At 49.6% G+C, this 19,398-nt stretch overlaps 2 protein-coding genes across 3 annotated transcripts; one reads left to right on the top strand and one right to left on the bottom strand.

Annotated features, from left to right (window-relative positions):
* The first annotated feature begins 4 nt into the window (after nucleotides 1-4).
* Nucleotides 5-4,061, top strand: DFFB (DNA fragmentation factor subunit beta). The gene is made up of 7 exons (XM_057375608.1): nucleotides 5-158; nucleotides 480-606; nucleotides 686-874; nucleotides 1,571-1,650; nucleotides 1,802-1,975; nucleotides 2,392-2,492; nucleotides 2,960-4,061. Exons 1-7 carry the CDS (start codon nucleotides 45-47, stop codon nucleotides 3,174-3,176), a joined length of 1,002 nt encoding a protein of 333 aa, XP_057231591.1. The 5' UTR covers nucleotides 5-44; the 3' UTR covers nucleotides 3,177-4,061.
* Nucleotides 4,062-4,064: 3 nt separating this feature from the next.
* CUNH1orf174 (chromosome unknown C1orf174 homolog) lies at nucleotides 4,065-7,906 on the bottom strand. 2 transcript variants are annotated; one of them, XM_057375611.1, is made up of 3 exons: nucleotides 7,714-7,906; nucleotides 6,673-7,155; nucleotides 4,065-5,929 (listed from the first exon to the last, which is right to left on the bottom strand). In XM_057375611.1, exons 1-3 carry the CDS (start codon nucleotides 7,879-7,881, stop codon nucleotides 5,807-5,809), a joined length of 774 nt encoding a protein of 257 aa, XP_057231594.1. In that variant the 5' UTR covers nucleotides 7,882-7,906; the 3' UTR covers nucleotides 4,065-5,806. The 2 variants fall into 2 exon arrangements, with proteins under 2 accessions (XP_057231594.1, XP_057231593.1); XM_057375610.1 differs by having other exon boundaries at nucleotides 6,673-7,158; nucleotides 7,714-7,905.
* Nucleotides 7,907-19,398: the final 11,492 nt, after the last annotated feature.

Here is a 19,398-nt window from a genome sequence, read left to right as displayed (position 1 = left end):
CTCAGCGGCACCGGCACCGGCACCGGCACCGGCACCGGCCCGGGATGGCAGAGCCGCTGCGGCCCTTCCGCCTGCGCGGGTGTGGCGGCCCGCAAAAGTTCGGGGTAGCGGCCGGGAGCCTGCGCGGGTTGCTGAGGAAGGGCTGCCGGCTGCTGCAGGTGCGAGGCGGAGCGGGGAGGGAGGGAGGAGGTCTGGGACGGGCGGGAAGCTGCCCGGTGCTACAGGGACGGGATGGTACCGTGCGGAGCGGGGAGGGAGGAGGTCTGGGACGGGTGAGGGCTGCCCGGTGCTACAGGGACGGGATGGTACCGTGCGGAGCGGGGAGGGAGGTCTGGGACGGGCGGGGGTTTGCCCGGTGCTACAGGGACGGGATGGTACCGTGCGAGGCGGGTCTGCCGATGTGAGGCCGTGCGGGACCGGAGCCACCGGGTGCTTCCCGGAGCCGGGTCCCGCCCGCCGCTCACCCGCCCGCGGGGTAGCTTCCCTTGCCAGGCAGCCGCCTCTGCCTCTACGAGGACGGGACGGAGCTGACCGAGAGCTATTTCCGAGCGCTGCCGCCGCAGACGGAGCTGGTKCTGCTGGGCCCCGGGGAGAGCTGGCGGGGCTGTGAGTGCGGGGCCGGGCGGGGGATGCGGGGGCTCAGCCGGTGCTGGGGGCTCAGCCGGTGCTGTCTCACCTGCCCCAGGTGCCAGCGACATCGAGCGGCTCCTGGTCGCGTTCTGCAGCCAGCAGGACGCTGTGGTGGAGGCTGCGCGGAGGCTGCTGACAGACGAGCGGGCTCCACACAGGCAGAAGCTGCTGGCGGATCTCATCCACAATCTGAGCGAAAATATCTTGGCCGAGGACAAGGAAGATGACAAGAAGTGGTTTGAAGGTGTGTTGGTTGCGGTAGGAAGCTGCTAAGGGACTGCCTGGTCTTGCTCTGCTCTGGAAAGTAACTGCTGTCAGTTTTACTGCACTTAAGAAAGAATTGTTTAAAAGTTTGGGACCCTTCTGGCTARGGGAATTGGGTACCTGGTCAGGGGATTAGTTATCCCTTTCATTAGCAGGTGTTTTCAGGGTTTTTTAAGATATACACATATTTGCTATCAGAAAATGTTTGAAAAAACAACATTCCCTATTACTTTATCCAAGATAGTTCTGGAATACATTTTACCCCATTAATATAAGTCTGCATTTATGACATTTCAGTGATTTGCTAATAGTGTATTGATAATGTCCACATTTCAGCAGCTAAATTTGCTTTATGTTCTCTTTATACTTTGCTAGTCTCCCTTCCCATTCCCAAGCCATTGCTGCAGTTCTTCCCCAACAATTCTGTTTTCCTTTCACAATCTCTTGGTGTTTCACGTACACACATTAACAAGAAACATAGAACAACACCAGTTACTGCTCTCCCAGCAGATGCTCTACAAGTTCCTTTTAAGTGCTTAAGAGCAGGGCAGTCCAGAACCAGTAAAATAAAAATGGGAAATTAAAAAACATGTGCAGCCTGAGTTAGAAAAGCCAGGATGAACTCCCAGCTGGGCAGGAGCTGTGCTGAGGTACAAAATGATCTYGTTCCCTCCAGGGCTGGAGTCTAGGTTCAAGAACAAATCCAGCTACCTGCGACACAGCTGTGAGAGCAGAATGCGGGGCTACATGAGAGAGGTAAAAGTTTCTGTTGAAGTAACTTCTGTCAAGCTGTAATGGGAGGCCACAGGAATATAAAGTACTTTTACAGTGCAACATTGTGACTGTAGAAAAGAGCCTCAGGCTGCCCCAGGAGCTGAAGAGTGATTGCTGGGTTTCCCCYCTCTAGGTTAGTGGGTTTATTCCAAACGTTCATCCTGCAGCACGAGATGCCTACAGAGGGATAATCGACCTGATGGCAGATAAACTGAAATCTGTGAAGTACAACGGGTGCTACTTTGACAGAAGGGAGAAGGATGAGGCAGCGCGTCTGTGCACYGCGGAGGGGTGGTTCTCCTGTCAGGTACCTGCAGCCTTCCTGAAGAATTATGGAATGGTTTGGGTTGGAAGGGACCTTAAAGAGCATTTCACTCCACCCCCCTGCCATGGGCAGGGACACTTTCCACTAGATCAGGTTGTTCCAAGCACCATCCAACCTGACCTTGGACACTTCCAGGGATGGCACAGCCACACCTTTTCTGGGCACCCTGTGCCAGGGCCTCACCACCCTCAYAGGGAAGAATTTCTTCCATATACCTAAATTGAACTTTCCCTGTATCAGTTTGAAGCCATTCCCCCTTCAACATCAGAGGAAGAGAACAGCTCCATGGGTGCAGCATGGGGCAGCGTCAGGCTGGGGGATGTGGGATGCAGGATCTCTCTGGTTCATTAGCACATGGCAGGAACACACCAGGCTGACAAATGTGACACCTTTCACAGGGACCTTTCGACAGAGATGATTGCTCGTGTAAGCATTCCATCAACCCCTACAGCAACAGGGAAAGCAGGATCCTCTTCAGCACCTGGAATCTCGACCACATGTATGTACCAAGTGTTAATCCAGACTTAGCTGCTTCATGCCCTTCAGCTTCATCAGAAAGGTTTAGCCTCAGTCCTTACTCCYGCTATGCAGTCAGCTCTGCTGTGAATATGTTGTGAGAAAAGGTGCTGGGATGCTGCAGCTGTTCTGAGAAACCCTGAAGACAGATGAAATACTGCCTCTTGTTAGCTGCCTTGCTTCTGTGCAGATTTATTTTGCATGGAAGCAAAGCTCTCCTCGCTGCGCTATCCATGTGAATTCTCTCTGGCAAAACCCCCTCTGACCCATTTCAAATGTAGGTGTGAAGCAAACAGGATTTGCTGAACTAATTTCCTTGGGGAAAAGCATCATACACCTAGTTATGGAGAAAGAATTCCAGTTCTGCCTGCCTCTGAAAGGAAGATGGAGGCTTGATTATTCTGAAAAAACTCTTGATGGCAATATTGTCTTCTCTTTTGTGTCCCMAAGAATTGAGAAGAAACGTGCTGTTGTCCCAGAACTGGCAGAAGCTGTCAAAACACGAGACGGGAGAGAAGTGAACTGGGAATACTTCTATCAGCTGCTGTTTACCCTGGATAATTTAAAACTCGTACATATTGCTTGCCATAAGAAAACCAATCATAACCTCAGCTGTGACAAAACCCGAATTTACAGAAAGAGGAAGCAAACCCATGAGATTTCCTAGTGCTGTCTCTGGAAGGGATCTGCTGCTTTTTTCAATCATGTCAGTCTGTTGTTTTTAAATAGCTCCAATTGCTTAAATGAGAACTATTTGAGAGTCCCTGGCATGAGAATGGCTGGGTAACCCAAACAGAGTCTCACAAAGCACACTCCAATATCCCATTTAATTTTCTTCTCCTGCCTTCCCACTCCTTATAAGCTTCCCTCAGCTCAAATCAAGTGTGATAAATATAAAGAATGAGCCAGAGCCTGACACTGATTCTATCCTGTCATCTCTGGCCAGTGTTGGCCCAAAACTTACAGTAAATGGAAATGAAACTTGGACAAAACATTCACGCTAATCTGTGGAGACTTGTAGATTCCTGTTCCTCTGGAGATTATGCCAAACAAAGGATTTAGGATCATGTTTTACTCTGTGCCTTTTGCAGGTAGCAACCAGTGTATTTCAGGAATGCCAAAGGTGATTCAGCAGCAGAGTTGCCACCTCACCTGTGCCAAACTCCTGTCCTCATCCCCAGCTGCTCCTTGACTGTTGCTTCAGGTGTGCGTCTCCCAGAAAGAAGAGCAAGGCCATGTCATATCCCTATATTTTTGATTTTTCCCACCTTTGCCATCTTCCCTGCTAATTTCCCTCTCCTTTCTAACAATTTCTGCCTCTTCAGCTTGAGTTTGCTCAAAGCACCACCAGCAAGGACAGCTACAATGATCATGTTCATGTTTACAGAAATGTTTACCCACTGCCATGGAGAATAYTGCTTTGGTAAAACATTTCCTACCTCAGGCAACAAATCATGAATAGTTCAATTTTTACTTGAATTTTTTTTAATACCAGCTGAAGCAACCAAACTTTTGGGATTGTCAGTGTAAATTGTGTGAACTTTTTAAATAAAACAATGCCCCTCATCTGTGTGTGTGTGTAAGTATGTGGAAGTGCACAAGATATTAATCATGTGTGATAGAGCCTGCAAAGAAATGTGTTTATGAATGGAGCACCAGCTACTTACTGCTCTGGGAAAATAACTGGTAAAAGCTCTGTTTTCCCCCATATTGTTGGTCCTGGATCAGTTAGTCCACATGGAATTGTGTGGAGATGGTATTTCTGCCTGTGACCCAACTCAGTAGGTCTTTGCTAGAGAGTGTATTGATTTACTTTAAGCAACACATTCATTCCCATCCCCAACATTGCAATCTGAAAAGTAAGGAGGTCCATTTTAAACACAGGATTTCTAATTCCACTGCATGGAATCGATTTTTCCAGCTTCCCCTCCTGCACTGTTTGACACTGGGGAGGGCAGCACTGGCAGGATTCTGGTGACAAACCCAGTGTCACCTGTGTGGCATGTGACCTCCCCCCCCCCAAAACTGAAAATGCATTTTGCACAGTGAAATGAATGTCTGTGTGTGAARCTCTGTTTGCTGGAAACAGCCAGCAGCAAACACAGCACTGAAGGAATGCTGGGAGGAGCTGCTGCAACACAGAGCTGGGCTGGAAGCATGAATATGCGATTAAAAAATCTGGATTTTTCCGTGTTACAGAATTGGAGTGAAAAGGAGCCAAGAAATATCTTTGACAGAAACAATGCATCAGCTGRAGTGGAAATGGGAATGCATTACCATGCCATGCATATGCAATTTGTTTGCCTTACAACTTTTGAATGTTTAACAGGCTCTAGCTGTAGAAATTTAATATTTATTTAAACCATCTGCTGATAACATATTCTCTCTATTTTTAGAAACACTGAAGGAGCTATAACAATAAATATTTGGAAGCTTATTGCATAATCACACTTTCAAAGAAATATTCCCACAAACATTGAGTGAACTAACAGTTCCTGGAATTGGCTGAGGTTGCTCCTTATTTTTTAAACATGCATAGTGGGCTGCCCCACAGCCTTAGCAATCTTCCTCTGTCCATCAAATCCAAGGGATGGTATTCCTTGTTTATCACCACCAAAGCATTTGTTTGCTAAATCCCTGTTGGAAATCAGTTGAAAATCCACGAAGGATGACACTTAGAACAGCAGAAGGAAGGAGTAGGCAGCACCACGGGGTGGGTGTTTGAGGAGCTGACGTGCAATAAAAACGTGCTGAACTGTCAGAGAAGAGCACACTGAACCCACTCTGACATCCTGCATTTCATTTTGCCAGCAGAACTGTATTTTAGAGGTTTAACTGGTCCTGGGTTAGGTGTAAACAACCCACAAATGAGACCCTTGACCTTCTTTGTACCAGGGAGTCAGTTTGGTCCTATATTACCCTGATGCCACAGACATGACAGAATTAAAAGAAAAAGAACCTTGTTCCAGCATCCTCTTCTTGACTGTTTTGAAAAAAAAAAAGGAGTCAAACTGAAAAATTTACAAAAAAAACAGTAAGAATTTCTGTTTTCCCTGGGTTTTTTTTCCTAAATATTGGTGGTAAAGTGCTAAATTATAATTTATTTCCAAATCACTGACTTGCCCCAGATAACCTGAATCTGCATCAGAATCAGAATACTGTATCTGCCAATTCCACCAAAACAAACTCTCCCAGTTCTCTCCCTGAGAAAAGGCAAACAGACACCTTATGTTACTGACAGAGCCATCACCACGTGGTCACAAAGAAAAAAGGGTTTCATTTGTTTACAGTTTGTTGTTAGACAACATCCTCTTCCTCCTCCTCCTCTTCCTCCTCCTCATCTTCTTTTGCAATGAAGTGGAGCTTTCTGGCTTCTCGCCTGCTCCTCGTCATGCTTGGGAGCACAACTGCCGGGATATCCTGAAGGGAAAAGATCAGTAAGGAAAGTCAGTGGTGGCAAATGACAGAACTGCCTCCACAGATCCCATCCTCCCTCAGGTGACATGGGAGCAGTGGTACAAACTCAAAGTTAAAGCTGGGGGCTTTCAGGGAAGTCTGCCCAAACCAGGTCCATGGGCAGTCTCAGGGCTGGCATTCCTCCCACAGGTGTGAGGAGGATTTGGAGAGRGTGAAGGGCTCCCTAAACAAATCCTCAGTGTTCCCTAAATACCACAGGAAACACCTAAAAGACAGTGGCATCACTTGCCCCAAATTATGCAGGTTAAAGGGATTCAAATTTAAAGCTCTGGCCCTTGGATCAGTTCAAAAGCTGAGGTACACAGAAACCATTTTCCTTTCCAAACAATTCCAATGCAGCAGGGCTGGAACTGATCTTTAAGGTTCCTTCCAACTCAAGCTATTCTGTGATCCTGTTAAGAACCAAAGACCACCAAAAAAACCTATTTTGCCAACAATACTATGCCTCCATAATGTCATAATGTCGGTAAAAATACCTATCTCACATTGGACTTAAAAATCTAAGTAAGAAAGATATTACATCTGAAATTATTCTGGCTGGGAAAGTAATTTCATCTCTGATGGAGACAATTCTATCTGCAGTATAGGGCCCAAAAATACAGGTCAAATTCACCAAGAGTTTTGAGGCAAATTTTAAGCAGACCAGGGYTGAGTCTAAAGAAGGAAGAGACTCATCATCTCACTACCTCAACATCTCCAAAGAACCGGTGCACTGGCATGGGCTGGTTGCTGTCCTCATCCGACAGGCCGCTGCTGTACTCCAGAAACATCGGCCTCCGTGGGCGATCGGCGTTCTCCGAGGCAGCCCCGTCAAAGCTCCCACAGCTGCTCTCCTCTTCGCTGAACACGTGATGGAGGTGCAGATATCCACCCAGTTTTAACGGGGTTCCGATGGATTTCACTGTGTGTGGCTCCAGAGAAACGCCATGCTCCTTTTCCTGTTTCCYTTCATCAGTCTCTGGAATGCTTTCATCTTTTTTCTGTTGGATTACCCTGCTGTCTCCTGGATCTTCTGAACCTCCATCCCCTTCAGATGTTTTAGGTGTCTCCCCCAGTGCAGCAAGGTTTCTACTTTCACATGTGACTCCTTCCAGCTCTGATTTTATACTGCTTTTTTCACATTTCATCTTCTTTGCAGGTTGTTCTTCAGCAGCTTCAGGTGACGAACACTGCTAGAAAAAAAYACAAGGTGCTAAAGCTTACTTGAAATAAAGAAGAATAAAATCACCATATCTCTCTATTTGCAAAGCCAGGTGTGAAACAGAAGGGCTCCACCACACGAGTGGCATCTTGATCCAAACCTTCTACGAAAAGTAATTAGTAGAAAGTGCATGTGAAGAGAGGAAAAGAGGAACGGACAACTTACATAAACCACAGTGTACAGCCCATCACCAGCAAGAGGAAAACACTTCTCAGAGAATAAACTAGCACTGTATAAGATCAATCACCATGTTCTTATTTTCTTAAGGATGATGCTAATCGGAATTACTGTGCCAGGCCTGACTGTCATTACCCTGCAGTTGGCTCTGCATTTTTGCACCGGTACAAACAACGTGGTGGGAGGAGGRGGAACGGTGATAAATGTACTTAAATTCTCCTCATAATTCGTGATGCTCAGGCTGTAGCTGTTAATAATTATCTGCGATCCCCCTACGCTGTAACCGCTCGGCCCCGCGGCCTTGCCCCCTCCACCCCCACCTCAGCCCACCCGGCCCCGTCCCTCATACCGGGCTCGCCGTGTTGGCTGTTTCCCCCGCGGGGTCTGCTGTCGGGGCTGCCTTCGTGGAGCGGTGGGCCCGGTGTCCGTGCCGGTGCCGGTGCTGTGGCCGGGCCGGGCGAGCGGGGCCGCGGGTGTCCGAGCGCCTCCGACCCCGCGCAGCGCCGCCCGCCGCCATCTTGGGCCGCGTCAGGACCCGCGCTCGCCATCTTGTGGAGCCTCTCGSCTCAGGAGCCCCGGGGCGAGCGCCGGGAGCGGGCAGCGGGCTGAGGGCTCCGGGCTTTGGGCTAAGGGCTGAGGGTTCCAGGCATCGGACTGAGGGCTCCAGGCTCTGGGCTAAGGGCTCCAGGCTCCGGGCTAAGGGCTCCAGGCTCTGGGCGAAGGGCTTCAGGCTCCGGGCACTGGAATGAGGGCTCCGGGCACTGGAATGAGGGCTCCGGGCACTGGAATGGGGGCTGTGGGCTAAGGGCTCAGGGCTTCAGGCGCTGGGCTGAAGGCTGAGGGCTCGGGGCATCGGACTGAGGGCTCCAAGCTCTGGGCTAACGGCTGAGGGCTCCGGGTACCGAATTGAGGGCTCTGGGCTAACGGCTGAGAGCTCTGGGCACCGGACTGAGAGATCTGGGCACCAGACTGAGGGCTCCAGGCTCTGGGCTAACTGCTGAGGGCTCTGGGCAACAGCTGAGGGTTCCGGGTACCAGACTGAGGGTTCCAGGCTGAGGGAAACCTCGTCCCGCCCCGTGAGGGCGGGGAGCCCACGGCCCTCACACACACAAGCCCCTGGCTTGGATCAAAGGCAGCGTCATCTGAACAGAAGCTTTAGCAAAGTGAGCACAAAGCCACTCGTCACAGAATTACGGGATGGGGTGGTTTGGAAGAGACCTTGAAGAGCATCCACTGCTACCCCCTACCATGGGCAGGGACGCGTTCCATAGACCGGGTTGCTCCAAGCCCCAATGTCCAATCTGGCCTTGGACTCTTCCAGGGCTGGGACAGCCACAGCTTCTTTGGGTACCCTGTGCCAGGGCCTCACCACCCTCACAGGGAACTATTTTTTTTTCCCAATGTGCAGTCTAAACTTACTGTATCAGTTTGGACCCATTCACCCTTGTCCTGTCACTACATGCTCACGTAAATAGTCTTACCCCATCTTTCGTGTAAGTTCCCTTCAGGTATGGAAAGGTTGCAATTTTAGCATCTGAAGGGATCTTACTGATTTCCCTCAGGGCTGCTGCCCAGGGAAAAACTCAGCMCCATCCTGCCTGGGAACTCTGTAGCTTATAAACATTTGAAATCTTTTGCTTCCCATTGTGTCTCATTGTGGAGCAACGCTCGCTTCCATTCAAGACGTGGTCGGAGAGTTATTATTCAGATGTGCCTTCCTCTTCTTTCCACAGCCCTCAGGGAACAAATTATGTCAGTAACTCAAATCCCTCTTTAACTTCAAGGACTCTGAGGGTAGCAGATGAATTTCTGTGTAGTAAAGCACCCAGATTTAAGTATGTAATTATCCTGTCTGATGTTCCCAGGGAGGTGCTGCAGGGAGTGATGGCAGGTAGCCGTGCCCTGATGGCCGCATCCCTGCGATGGGGCCCGCGGGCTCCATCCATCACATTAAACACAGCTCCTTCTCCGGTTAATTCAGTGCTTTGGGGACACTGTGGGGATTTTTATAATTCTGTCCATCTGAGGGCACAGGAGCTTGTTTCTTTATRGCAGCCTTTAATGTTCTTGCTCATTGCAGAGCTGTCCCGCGAGTCTCAGTGGTACCTGTGCTCCTCCATCCAACTCGGCTGATTAAATGCTTGTCTGTTCATCCTGGCCTTAAAAAACAGAAGCAACAATTTAAATCGCAGAAATAAGTGGCAAGACTGCACCTATGGGGACTGTGCCTATTCAAGAAATACATTTTTTCTCAAAGGTATAAAATCCCCCAGTTAAACTGTGCAGGTTTGGAGACTCACCTGCACGTTGCTGGGCAATTTCCCTCGGTGCTCAGGGTCCGTCTGTGCTTTGTTCTCTGGGTGAGATAATTCATATTCCTCTCCAAAACCTYCTCGACTTGCTCCACTCTCTCACAGTGTTGTTGCTTGCAGCCATGGAATACAGATGATTGTTTTTATTAGGCAATGAAAACTTACACTGTCTTGTAAACAGCCGCAGACTAAAACTGGCTGGAAAGCAGCATTTCTGCAGCTGGAAAACGTGGCTCTTGTTTTAATTTCCACAACACACTGAAAATAGTAAGGAAAATTTAATGTTGACAATTCTAATAGATACTTTTCACAACACTGTATGCTCCTCCTTGTTTATGCTGCTTTGGAAAGCTGACGTGACTGAGCACTGAGGATGGGATGGCAAAGCCCTGAGGACCTTTGGTGACCTGGTGTGGGGTGAGATAAACAGCTACAGGTACCTTGGGGCTCTGTAGAGTGGCCTTGGACACTTGCAGGGACACAGCAGCTTCGATGGAACTGAGCTCCCTCCAGAGCTCTCATGTCACGCTCACCCATTCTCCCCTCTAACCACATTATTTTGGGGGCAGGTGGAGACAGTTTCACAGCTGCAGATGTTGCTGAATTTTCTGAAATATGGCCGAGATAAAAACTGTCACATAGCACAGGAAGCACCCATGAGAGACTGCATATCCCTTCGAGATCCATCCCCATCTCATCAGCAGTGACTCCCAAGTGACTTGAAAGGCGGCAGGGGGACTGCCAACAGCCAACAGCCCTTAGAGGGAATCAGAGCAGCACGAGCTATTTACATTAAACTCACATTTCCACATTAAAGGGTCTTATTCTCAATATCAAAAAATGGSTTATATTAGAATCTGTTGTCTAAGCAGGCAGGGGAGAAAAAATAAAAAGAGGGTTTTGTGAGCTCCGTCATTCCTGTGAAAACTGGCAGCTCTGCAGCAGCAGCAGCTGATGAGCTTATGGAGCAGGAAGAGAGAGCCGGGCTGTGAAACTCCATGTGTAAATGAGCTTCTTGCAGCACTTGTCTCTGCGCCTGTCACTTGCACCAGTGTCCCTGTCTGTTATAATCCTCCCAGTTCATTTGGCTAAACATGAGTGACATGCCAGGGACAGCAGCCAAAAAAAATGTTGCCTGTAAACACGCTGGCTGTTAACTGTTGAATGTGATGTCTGTCAAACTGAACAGCCATCCGGCAGGAGCAATGGCTGGCCTTTTCCCGCCACGGGAAAGGTGGGGTGGGTTCAAGTGGCTGAATTCTTCTGGAGAGAAAGCAGGAAGAGGATCCACTTCCCAAAAACCAGGACCAGGAGCCTCGCTTCATGCTGCACCCCTCCAGCTGCCTGCTCTGCCTTCTCAGCAGGAAGAGTTGGTCTTGTGCTCAAGATTTAAGGAAGAAATGTTTAGCTGCTGTTCCCTTCTATCTCAAGGAGGTGTTGTGCYAGCTCAGGTGATGTTGGTGAGCATTGMGRCTGGATGGGACTCTGAGTAACCTGGTCTATGAAAGGTGTCCCTGTCCATGGCAAGGGKTTGGAACTGGATGATCTTTAAGGTCCCTTCTAAGCCAAACCATTCTGTGGACTCCATGATTCTATGAACTGCCAGTTTGGGGCACCGTCTCCTGGGAGATTTTCTGGGAGTCRGTACCCCATCTAGAACTGAGTATTCTCAAGGTTCTGCAGCCCTCTGATGCAGCTGCCCTGAGCACCTCTGCCCTGAGGAACTTTGCACCACTGACATGGAATAAACCCCTCATTTTCATCACAGAGGGGTACTCACGTCAGGAGCTGGAGAGCCCTGACACAGAAATCACAGCGAATTTACGGTACATAATGAAACTTTATGCTTGCCATGTGAGAAATCTCTTTGAGTCTTATTTTGGATTTCTTGCAAGTGTCTTATCAACGACCAAATGTGGAAAAGCAGTATCTGAAGAAATTAATTAACACAACAGAGCTGTACGTGGGCTTTGTGAGAAAGAGCAACAAAGAGGAAACCTGTGACATTCGTTAATGACAAACCATAAGGGACATCTGAGAACAGCGAGTGCAGAGATTTCAGCCCAGGCTGGGGAGCTGTGGTACCTATCTGAGGGGTTGTTTGGCATTGTGCTTCTTGTGATGGGTACAGCTGAGACCCTGGTGCCCTGCCAGGACCCTTTCCCAAACCCTTGCCTGGAGCCCTGCTGCTGATGGCTTTGTCCCTCTGCTATTGATGCTGTACCCGCTTCTTGTAAGAATCTCTAGTGTTTACCTGGCTAATCTTTCCCAAGGCACCTCCAAACACTGCCCAGTGAATTCCAGGCACTCCACCTGCCCCAGATCTCCTGCCCTCCCTGAGCCCCTCATTGCTCCCGGCATATTGATTTTTGAAGTGTTTCAGAAACCACAAGCAAATCTCTCCCGGCACAAAGCGTCTCACTGAGACCAAATCCTTACCTTTACTCCAGGAGACTGATTACATGTATTTAATGATTTACTGGCAACTTGGCCTCGCTGTTAAAAAGCATCAGCTACAGAAACCTTTTCCGGGCTCAATATAACGGCTGCAGTAACTTCAGCCTTGGGAACAGGCGCTCCCGCCCCTCCGCTTCCCGCTTTGTCACGTCGCTTTGCTACAAGCTGTAATTAGGCTTTAATTAGGGTTTAATTCCCATCGAACTCCCCGGCCGGGGCAGCGGCTCGGTCTCAGCCGCCGCCAGACGCTGGGGGTCAGTGTGAGACCGGCGGTGCAGCCGCGCCGCGCGTGGACGCGGGGGGACAGGGGACACAGGGGACACGGGGGACATGGGGGGACACGGGGGGAATGTGACGAGATAGGGAACACGGCGGCACACAGCGGCACGGCAGGATGAGTGACACAGGTGGGCACGGAGGGACGGGGCGTTCTCTCCGCTCTCGCGGGAGAGGCTCAGCCCCCGCCAAGCATTCCTGCCCTCCTGCCAGGAGCCTCAATCAAGGAATCACGGCATCGTTTGGGTTGGAACGGACGTTAAAGCTTTTCCCGTTCCACTCCCTCCCTGGGCATGGACACATTCCACTRTCCCAGGTTGCTCCAAGCCCCGTCCAGCCTTTGRACACTTCCAGGGATGGGGCAGCCACAGCTTCYCTGGACAGCCYGTGCCAGCTCCTCACCACCCTCACAGRGAAGAATYTCTCCCTAAAATCTGATCTATATTTCCCCTCTTTTAGTTTAAAGCCATCCTCCCYTTGTCSTGTCAAWCCATGYCCTTGTCMRTTGTCCTCTCCAGYTYTCCTGGAGCCCCTTTTKRCACTGGAGGGGCTTTAAGGTCTCCCCAGAACCTCYTGTTCTCCAGGCTGGATACCCCAGCTCTCCCAGCCTGTCTCCATAGGAGAGATGCCCAGATTTTGTCTGGTTGCTTTGCTGGGGACCCCAGGGAGCTGGGACAGTTGTGTTCAGCAGTTCTGAACACTCAGCACCGCTGCTCCCAGCTGGCATGGGGGAAATCAGGAACAAACARCTCCTCCCTGTTTCCTCCAGCCCTCCCCCTGCCTGCAGGTAGCTGAGCCTGGTCCTGGCATTGCCACCCTGCCAAGCTGTCAGAGGGACAGGCTGGGAACACCACACTCAGCAAGGCTGAGCTCCATCCAAAAGCTGAGCCCAGGCTGCTCTCAGCATAATTTTCTTAGTTAGATTTAAAATAATAATAATAATTTTTTAAAATGCCCTTCCTCTGTCCTACATGCCAAAGAAGATCAGGCTCACCCAGCCCCAGCCTGATATTCCACCAGTGACAGGTAACATTTTGGGGAGTGTTGTACATTATTTAACATCATATCTTTGGGGAGATAAGAATTCTTTGAGTGAATGCAAGTGTCTCCTCTACACACCTGACAAGGATGGAACTGGCTGTTTTACACAAGGCTCATTAAATATAAACCCACCATGTTGATCTCAGCATCTTAAATTACTTARGCCAATGTAATGGGATAAATATTTSATGGTGAATTTTATTAAATTTCCACCACTATTATGTTACTGCTAAAAATATAAGGAATTTTTTAAAGCCTGCTTGGTGGTTTCCAAAGGCAGGTGATTGGAAACCTGACTCAAAYCCTGCCTGCAGGGATTGCTTTGGGGATGGGAATGCATTATCTCCTTYCCTCTGTCCTCTGCAGGTAGCAGCAGATTCTTCCTGCTCCCATCAGGATTAGTCAGTCCCTGAAAATAGTGACAATAGCCTGGGCCAGGTCTGGAGCTGTGGGAGGGCACACAGCAGAGGTTGTACCCACTGAGGGTGGCTCTGCATGGAATAACCCTCAGGAGCAGCGTGGGAGGGCAGGTAGCATCCCACAGGAGGGTGACTGCAGGGTGGCTGTTTGCAGATGTTGATGTGGTTTGAAGTCTCTCTGAGTATGCAAACTCTCAGGACTGTGTTTGTTTCCTCTCCTGGCTTCTGCGCTTTGCAGTTCTGCTCGGAAGGCAGAATCGGGCAGAAGCATTGCGGTGTGGTGGGGAATCATCCRAGAAATGGGCATCTGCACAAGCTGTGCATGTGCCCCAAATCTGGAGGGGCTGGGGCACTGTCCCTGCAGAGCTGGTGGTGTGGTGTGGACTGGGGTCACCTCAGTGAGCCCTCACAGCCRCTCTGCCAGCCATGCAGAAAGGGAAATCCRCYGAGGGACTGAAAAGAGGACATCACYAGGATGTTTTTATACTCTGATTTGACAAAATCCTACCAGATTTKCTCTCATTAGCACTTGCCTCTGAACGCAGCTTGAGGTGAGACCTACCTTTCAGCAGAGCTGTGGCCCACACCAGAGCCCCATCCAAAACCACTGCCCCGTGAATCAGTAGTACATCTCGAGTCAGAGTGTGGCAAGTTGTRCAGTCCCGAGTCTATAAATATTTCTGTTTGCCTTTGAAAGGATTGCTGCACAGCRGTACTTCCCCTCCCTGTCACATAATTAACTCTTGCTCACTGTCACTTGTCTTGCGATAATTCAATACACAAAGTTTTAACCCCCTCAACAATTTAGTTCTTGGCATTTAAGAGTCACCAATTTCTGGGCAGATAAAATCTTCCAAGACGGAGCTGGTCCAAGCAAAGGCACATGCCAGAGGATGAGCACCTGAGATGGAGAAGGCAGCTGGGCCAKGTGGCACTTTGTTAGCAGAGAAAGAAGCCATCAGCATTTTCCTGAAGACGTGTCTCTTTGCCTGGTATCCTACAGGAGGGGGAGTTTAAGGCACCACAGGAATCTCATCACAGTTCAGTAGCTCCCTGAATTAGAAAAAGATAATTACAGTTGAAACACCCTGGAGCAGGGCCATGGAACAGGCTATTGAGGTCAGTCTCTTGTCCATTCTCGACTTCTTCCAGAACCGGAGTGAACTCTGTGCCAAAAGATCCCCACTTGCATTTATTTCTTTTCACCACTGATTCCCCGTGCCAGAGGTTACGTGTAAAGAGCTGTAACTGCACCTCGGAGAGGACCTTCTACCAGTGGGGATCCTCAGACAGCATCTATCTTCAAAAGAGCAGGGAAAAACAATCAGAGGAGACATGTTCTGTTCATGCAACAGCAAGCAATATTGTTCCATTGGTAGGAATCACGCTAGGACAGCAGCTCCAGTGGCCCGGAGCGCCGCGCTCTTACGCATTCCTCCCGACTGGGGACCGCAGCGCAACAGGAGCGATTCCGTTATCAGCCCTGGGAGGCTCTGGTAATGAACCYACACCCTCATTACAATCTGCTTAAGTACTTCCTACATCAGGTATTGCCTCCATCAAGCATCGTGCTGATCTCTTGTGTCCCGACTCTTTTGAAGCGGGTTTTCCAGGAGCAGCTCCATTACAGGATGCCACAGCTCTGAGTCATCTCCCACCTCTCCACAGGGCCGGCTGCGTGCCTTTGTCATCCGCACCGCTCGCATCCTGTACAGAAGATGTCACACAACTGTCCAGACACCATCCCAGTGTGTAATAGCTGCTCTTCAGAGACAGATTAATCATGTAAAAGGAGAAAGACTTCAGCCTGGCAGTCCTGCTCAAGCAGCGTGTTTCTAGGGCTCTTTTCTGCATGCACTGATAGTGCTTAATGCTTAACACAGAGTCAGAATTAAAAACCGCTCAGGAAGAGGGTTTAGGACTCGGAGCGTTCTAATAACGCTATCACAGAGTCAGAAATTTCACTGCCACATCTTTCTGTCCCTTTCTGTGCCTCTTTCTAGGGCAGAGGGGTGACTCGTGTACTCTCAGTCCTCCTAGGTTCCAGTAGAAGTGCCTTGGTTTCTTCTTGTCCTGGGTCATTGTCTTGTCTTCATTGTCTTGGGTCATTTTCTTGAATCTTCTTTCTTGCCTTCATTGTCTTGGGTCATTTTCTTCACTACACGACCCTCGCTGGTTATCCTTTTCAGCTAAAAATACCTGCTCCTCACATGTCTGTCTGGTGGGCAGGAGCCGCCTCTGGCATGCCGGGGATGTTGTTTTGACACTTTGATTTGATGAGAGGACACACGAATAGAAAGCCACCAGTGAATAGAAGAATAAATCTATATGTTCCTTGCTGTCACTTCAACTAGAAAGCAAAGCTGGCAGCTCTCGCTCTTCGGGGAATCTGAGATTATTTGGACAAARGTTTCCCCGTGGGTGGCACACTCGCAGGAACAAAGGAGCAGGGTTCACAGGAGGAACAAGTGTCCTGCAGCCAGCGCGATCAAAAGCGAGCCCCAGAACCGTGTGTACACCAGGTTGGGCAGGAGAGATTGAACAACAATCAGGTGCACAAGAAACCCATTCAGAGAGAAGGTTCTGAGGGAATTGAAACAAGCGTTGGCTTTGCTTSGTCTGCAGACAATAGCACTGTTTAAGGAGAGGCTGCTACACTGTGTGTCTGTGCTTTTGTTAACCTGCTTAATAGGAAAAGAAGGAAACAAGTTCCCAGGCAATGYCCAGGAAGGCAGTGGGTAACTTACCTGTGCGTGACTGGCACAGTTTCCATGCCCATCCATATGCCAAGGYTTGTCATTGCTTCTTTATGTCCTGCCAAAACTCAGCCACATCACCAAAAGACTTCTGCTCTTGCGCTTAACTCRGTGCATTTTGATATCAGAAGTGTTTCAGGATAGATTTTAGGGGATAGAGGGAGCACTAATCCCTGCTCTGGCCAGCTTGGAGCATCCTGTGCTGCTCCAGGGGCCAGAGGCAGCCGCACTGTCATCTGTGAATCTCCTGTCCCACCTCCCAGACCTCCTGYCCCACCTGCAGACTGTCCATCCCACCTGCCAGACACTGTCAGGCATTTCTCCACCAGCATCACAGCCAGCAGAGCTGCTCTGGCCCTGGAAGTGAGCCTGGCCCTGTGCCAGCCAGCATCCATGGCAGGGTGATCCTCTCTGTAATGGATTTCTTCTGGTGAGGGAAAGCAGCACAGTGCCCCTTGTTGCTCACACACAGCTGAGCACCGGCTTCTCCTCCCCTCAAAGCTCTCCAGAGACAAACCACTCCAGCCAAGAAGTCAGAAGGCTGGAGAAGCCACTGGATCATGCTGTTCCCCGGGGACAGCATTGTTTTTACCACTGCTGACATTCCTGCTGTGTTGCCAAGGTCGAGCTTCCCTCGCTTCATGTGCAGCTTCCCTGCACCTGACCTGTGGCGATGCTCTGCATTTGCAGCTCTGCAATTTTCYGGGCTTCATGCTTTCAGTCACACTCCTGAGTGGGGAACAGGCACATCCCTCGGTTTCGTCTCCACGCTCAGTAACCACGGAAGGAAAAAAMCCCTGAAGGAATGCCTAGGTTGCATCTTTGGGAAGCAGAACTGTACAGGTGTGCACTTCCATAAATACTGCAGACAGGAGTTTATTAGATTCCACTAGCATGGCAACTGCTGCATTACAGATGCCGGAGACTTTGGAAGGAAGCCAACCACCAGTTTCTCAAAGAATATTTTATCACCATTGGGCTGTGCTGAGTGAGGATTCTTCTCCTCAAAGCAGGGAGAACTGGGTGGGAGGAGGAGAGGGGCCACCACAGTCAAGTTGAAGCAATTCTTTCTTCTGTAGTTTAATCCTCTTCCCTCCCCTTGATACRCAGTTTATTTAATTGCAGAGACAAGATGCATTGCTTTCTTGAGGGATTGTGGGAGAATATTTGTAATCCAAGGGCTGTAATTGAACTCAGTAATAATTATTATACTTCTCTTCATTAATATGTCTTAAAGCTCATTACAAACTATTTTTGTGCCAGCATCTTTGCCAAATCCCTACAGGGTTAGAGATAACTTCTTATTCCAGTAGAGCACYGACTTTAAGGACTCTCACAGGGCAGCAGCAACAGCCAAACCCCTGAGCTCACWGTTGAGGCCAGGGTAGTGTGATCCTAAGGGATATGAGGAATTTGCCAACATTGTCCAGCTGGCTGGGGGTTGGCCTAGGATGAGGAATCCCCKGGCTCGGTGCCATTCAGCCTGCAGCAGCTTTACTGCTCCCCGCTGGGGATGGAGCACCTCTCCTACGAGGAAAGGCTGAGAGAAYTGGGATTGCTCAGCCTGCAAAAGAAAAGGCTTCAGGGTGACCTCATTGTGGCCWTCCAGWAYCTGAAGRGAGCYRACAAGAAAGGTGGAGAGAGATTSTTTACAAGGRCCTGGASTGAMAGGACGAGGGRGGAATGGCTTCACATTGATAGAGAGCAGAGTTAGATGGGAAATTAGRAAAAARTTCTTCCCTGTGAGGGTGGTAAGGCCCTGGCACAGGTTGCCCAAAAAAGCTGTGACTGCCCTRTCCCTGGAAGTGCTCAAGATCAGRTTGGACAGGGCTTGGAGCAACATRGTTTWGCAGGTTTCCCTGCTGACATCAGGGTGTTGGAACAAGATGGGCTTCCAACCCAAACCCTCCTGGAATTCTGTGATTCATCTGAACTGGGATCTGTTGACCTCTGAAAATGCTGTTCCAAGCTCAGTAGTCTGTCATGGCACAAAAAATCCTGCTTGAATCTGCCTGTCCAGAGGATGGGAGCCATTCCTGAGTCACGAGATTTTCCTGTGCTGTTCTGCCTGGCTGGAGAGCCTGCGGAGCTGCACCCACCACCGGGATCCAGCTGTGCTCTGACAGGCAGTGCCTGACACGGGGTGCCTGTGCCATTGTATGCCCTGAGGAGCAGATCTAAAAGCGGATGCTTTTCACTACAAGGATGTCTATTCCAGATCACAAGTCTGCAATTAAAATAAAAAATTCAAACTCATTTTACTTAGACAAGAGATATGAAGGATGCAGTGCATTAAGATGTGTTGCAAGCTCTCAAATCCCATTATCACTGAAGTGAGATCCTGGTGCAAATCCCAGTGTGCAGAGGGCAAAATGTTCCCTAGGTTTAATATAAAGTTTTGTCCCTCTCCGAGGAAGGGATGTGGCTCTTTCAGGAATGCTGCTCGTTCAATATTTACGCTCAGTCTGTGCGGCACGCGAGGTACCTTAGCATTCATTATCCTGTTTGTGCCAGCATCTCTGCCGAGTCCTCGCTGCACTGGGGAGAACCATTTTCCTTCTACAGCAGCAGCACCAAGGTGTGCTGTGGCAATTACAGGGGAATATAAATTTCCAGCTCCCCTGAAATCACAGCACTCCTATTAATGCAGCCCACTGGCTATGTGCTAAATTTGCCCAGACAGCGGCAGGGCCAGACAATGATGGCCTGTGGAGATCCTCTGGAATAGGCCGTGTGCCGCTGGGTTGGCTGTGGATGAAATGCACTCCTCTGT

Source organism: Malurus melanocephalus, unplaced genomic scaffold, assembly GCF_030028575.1.
Source record: "Malurus melanocephalus ecotype Western Australia unplaced genomic scaffold, MMel_1.1 scaffold_253, whole genome shotgun sequence".
Classification (NCBI taxonomy): Eukaryota; Metazoa; Chordata; class Aves; order Passeriformes; family Maluridae; genus Malurus; species Malurus melanocephalus.
This window is presented reverse-complemented; position numbering and strand designations above follow the sequence as displayed.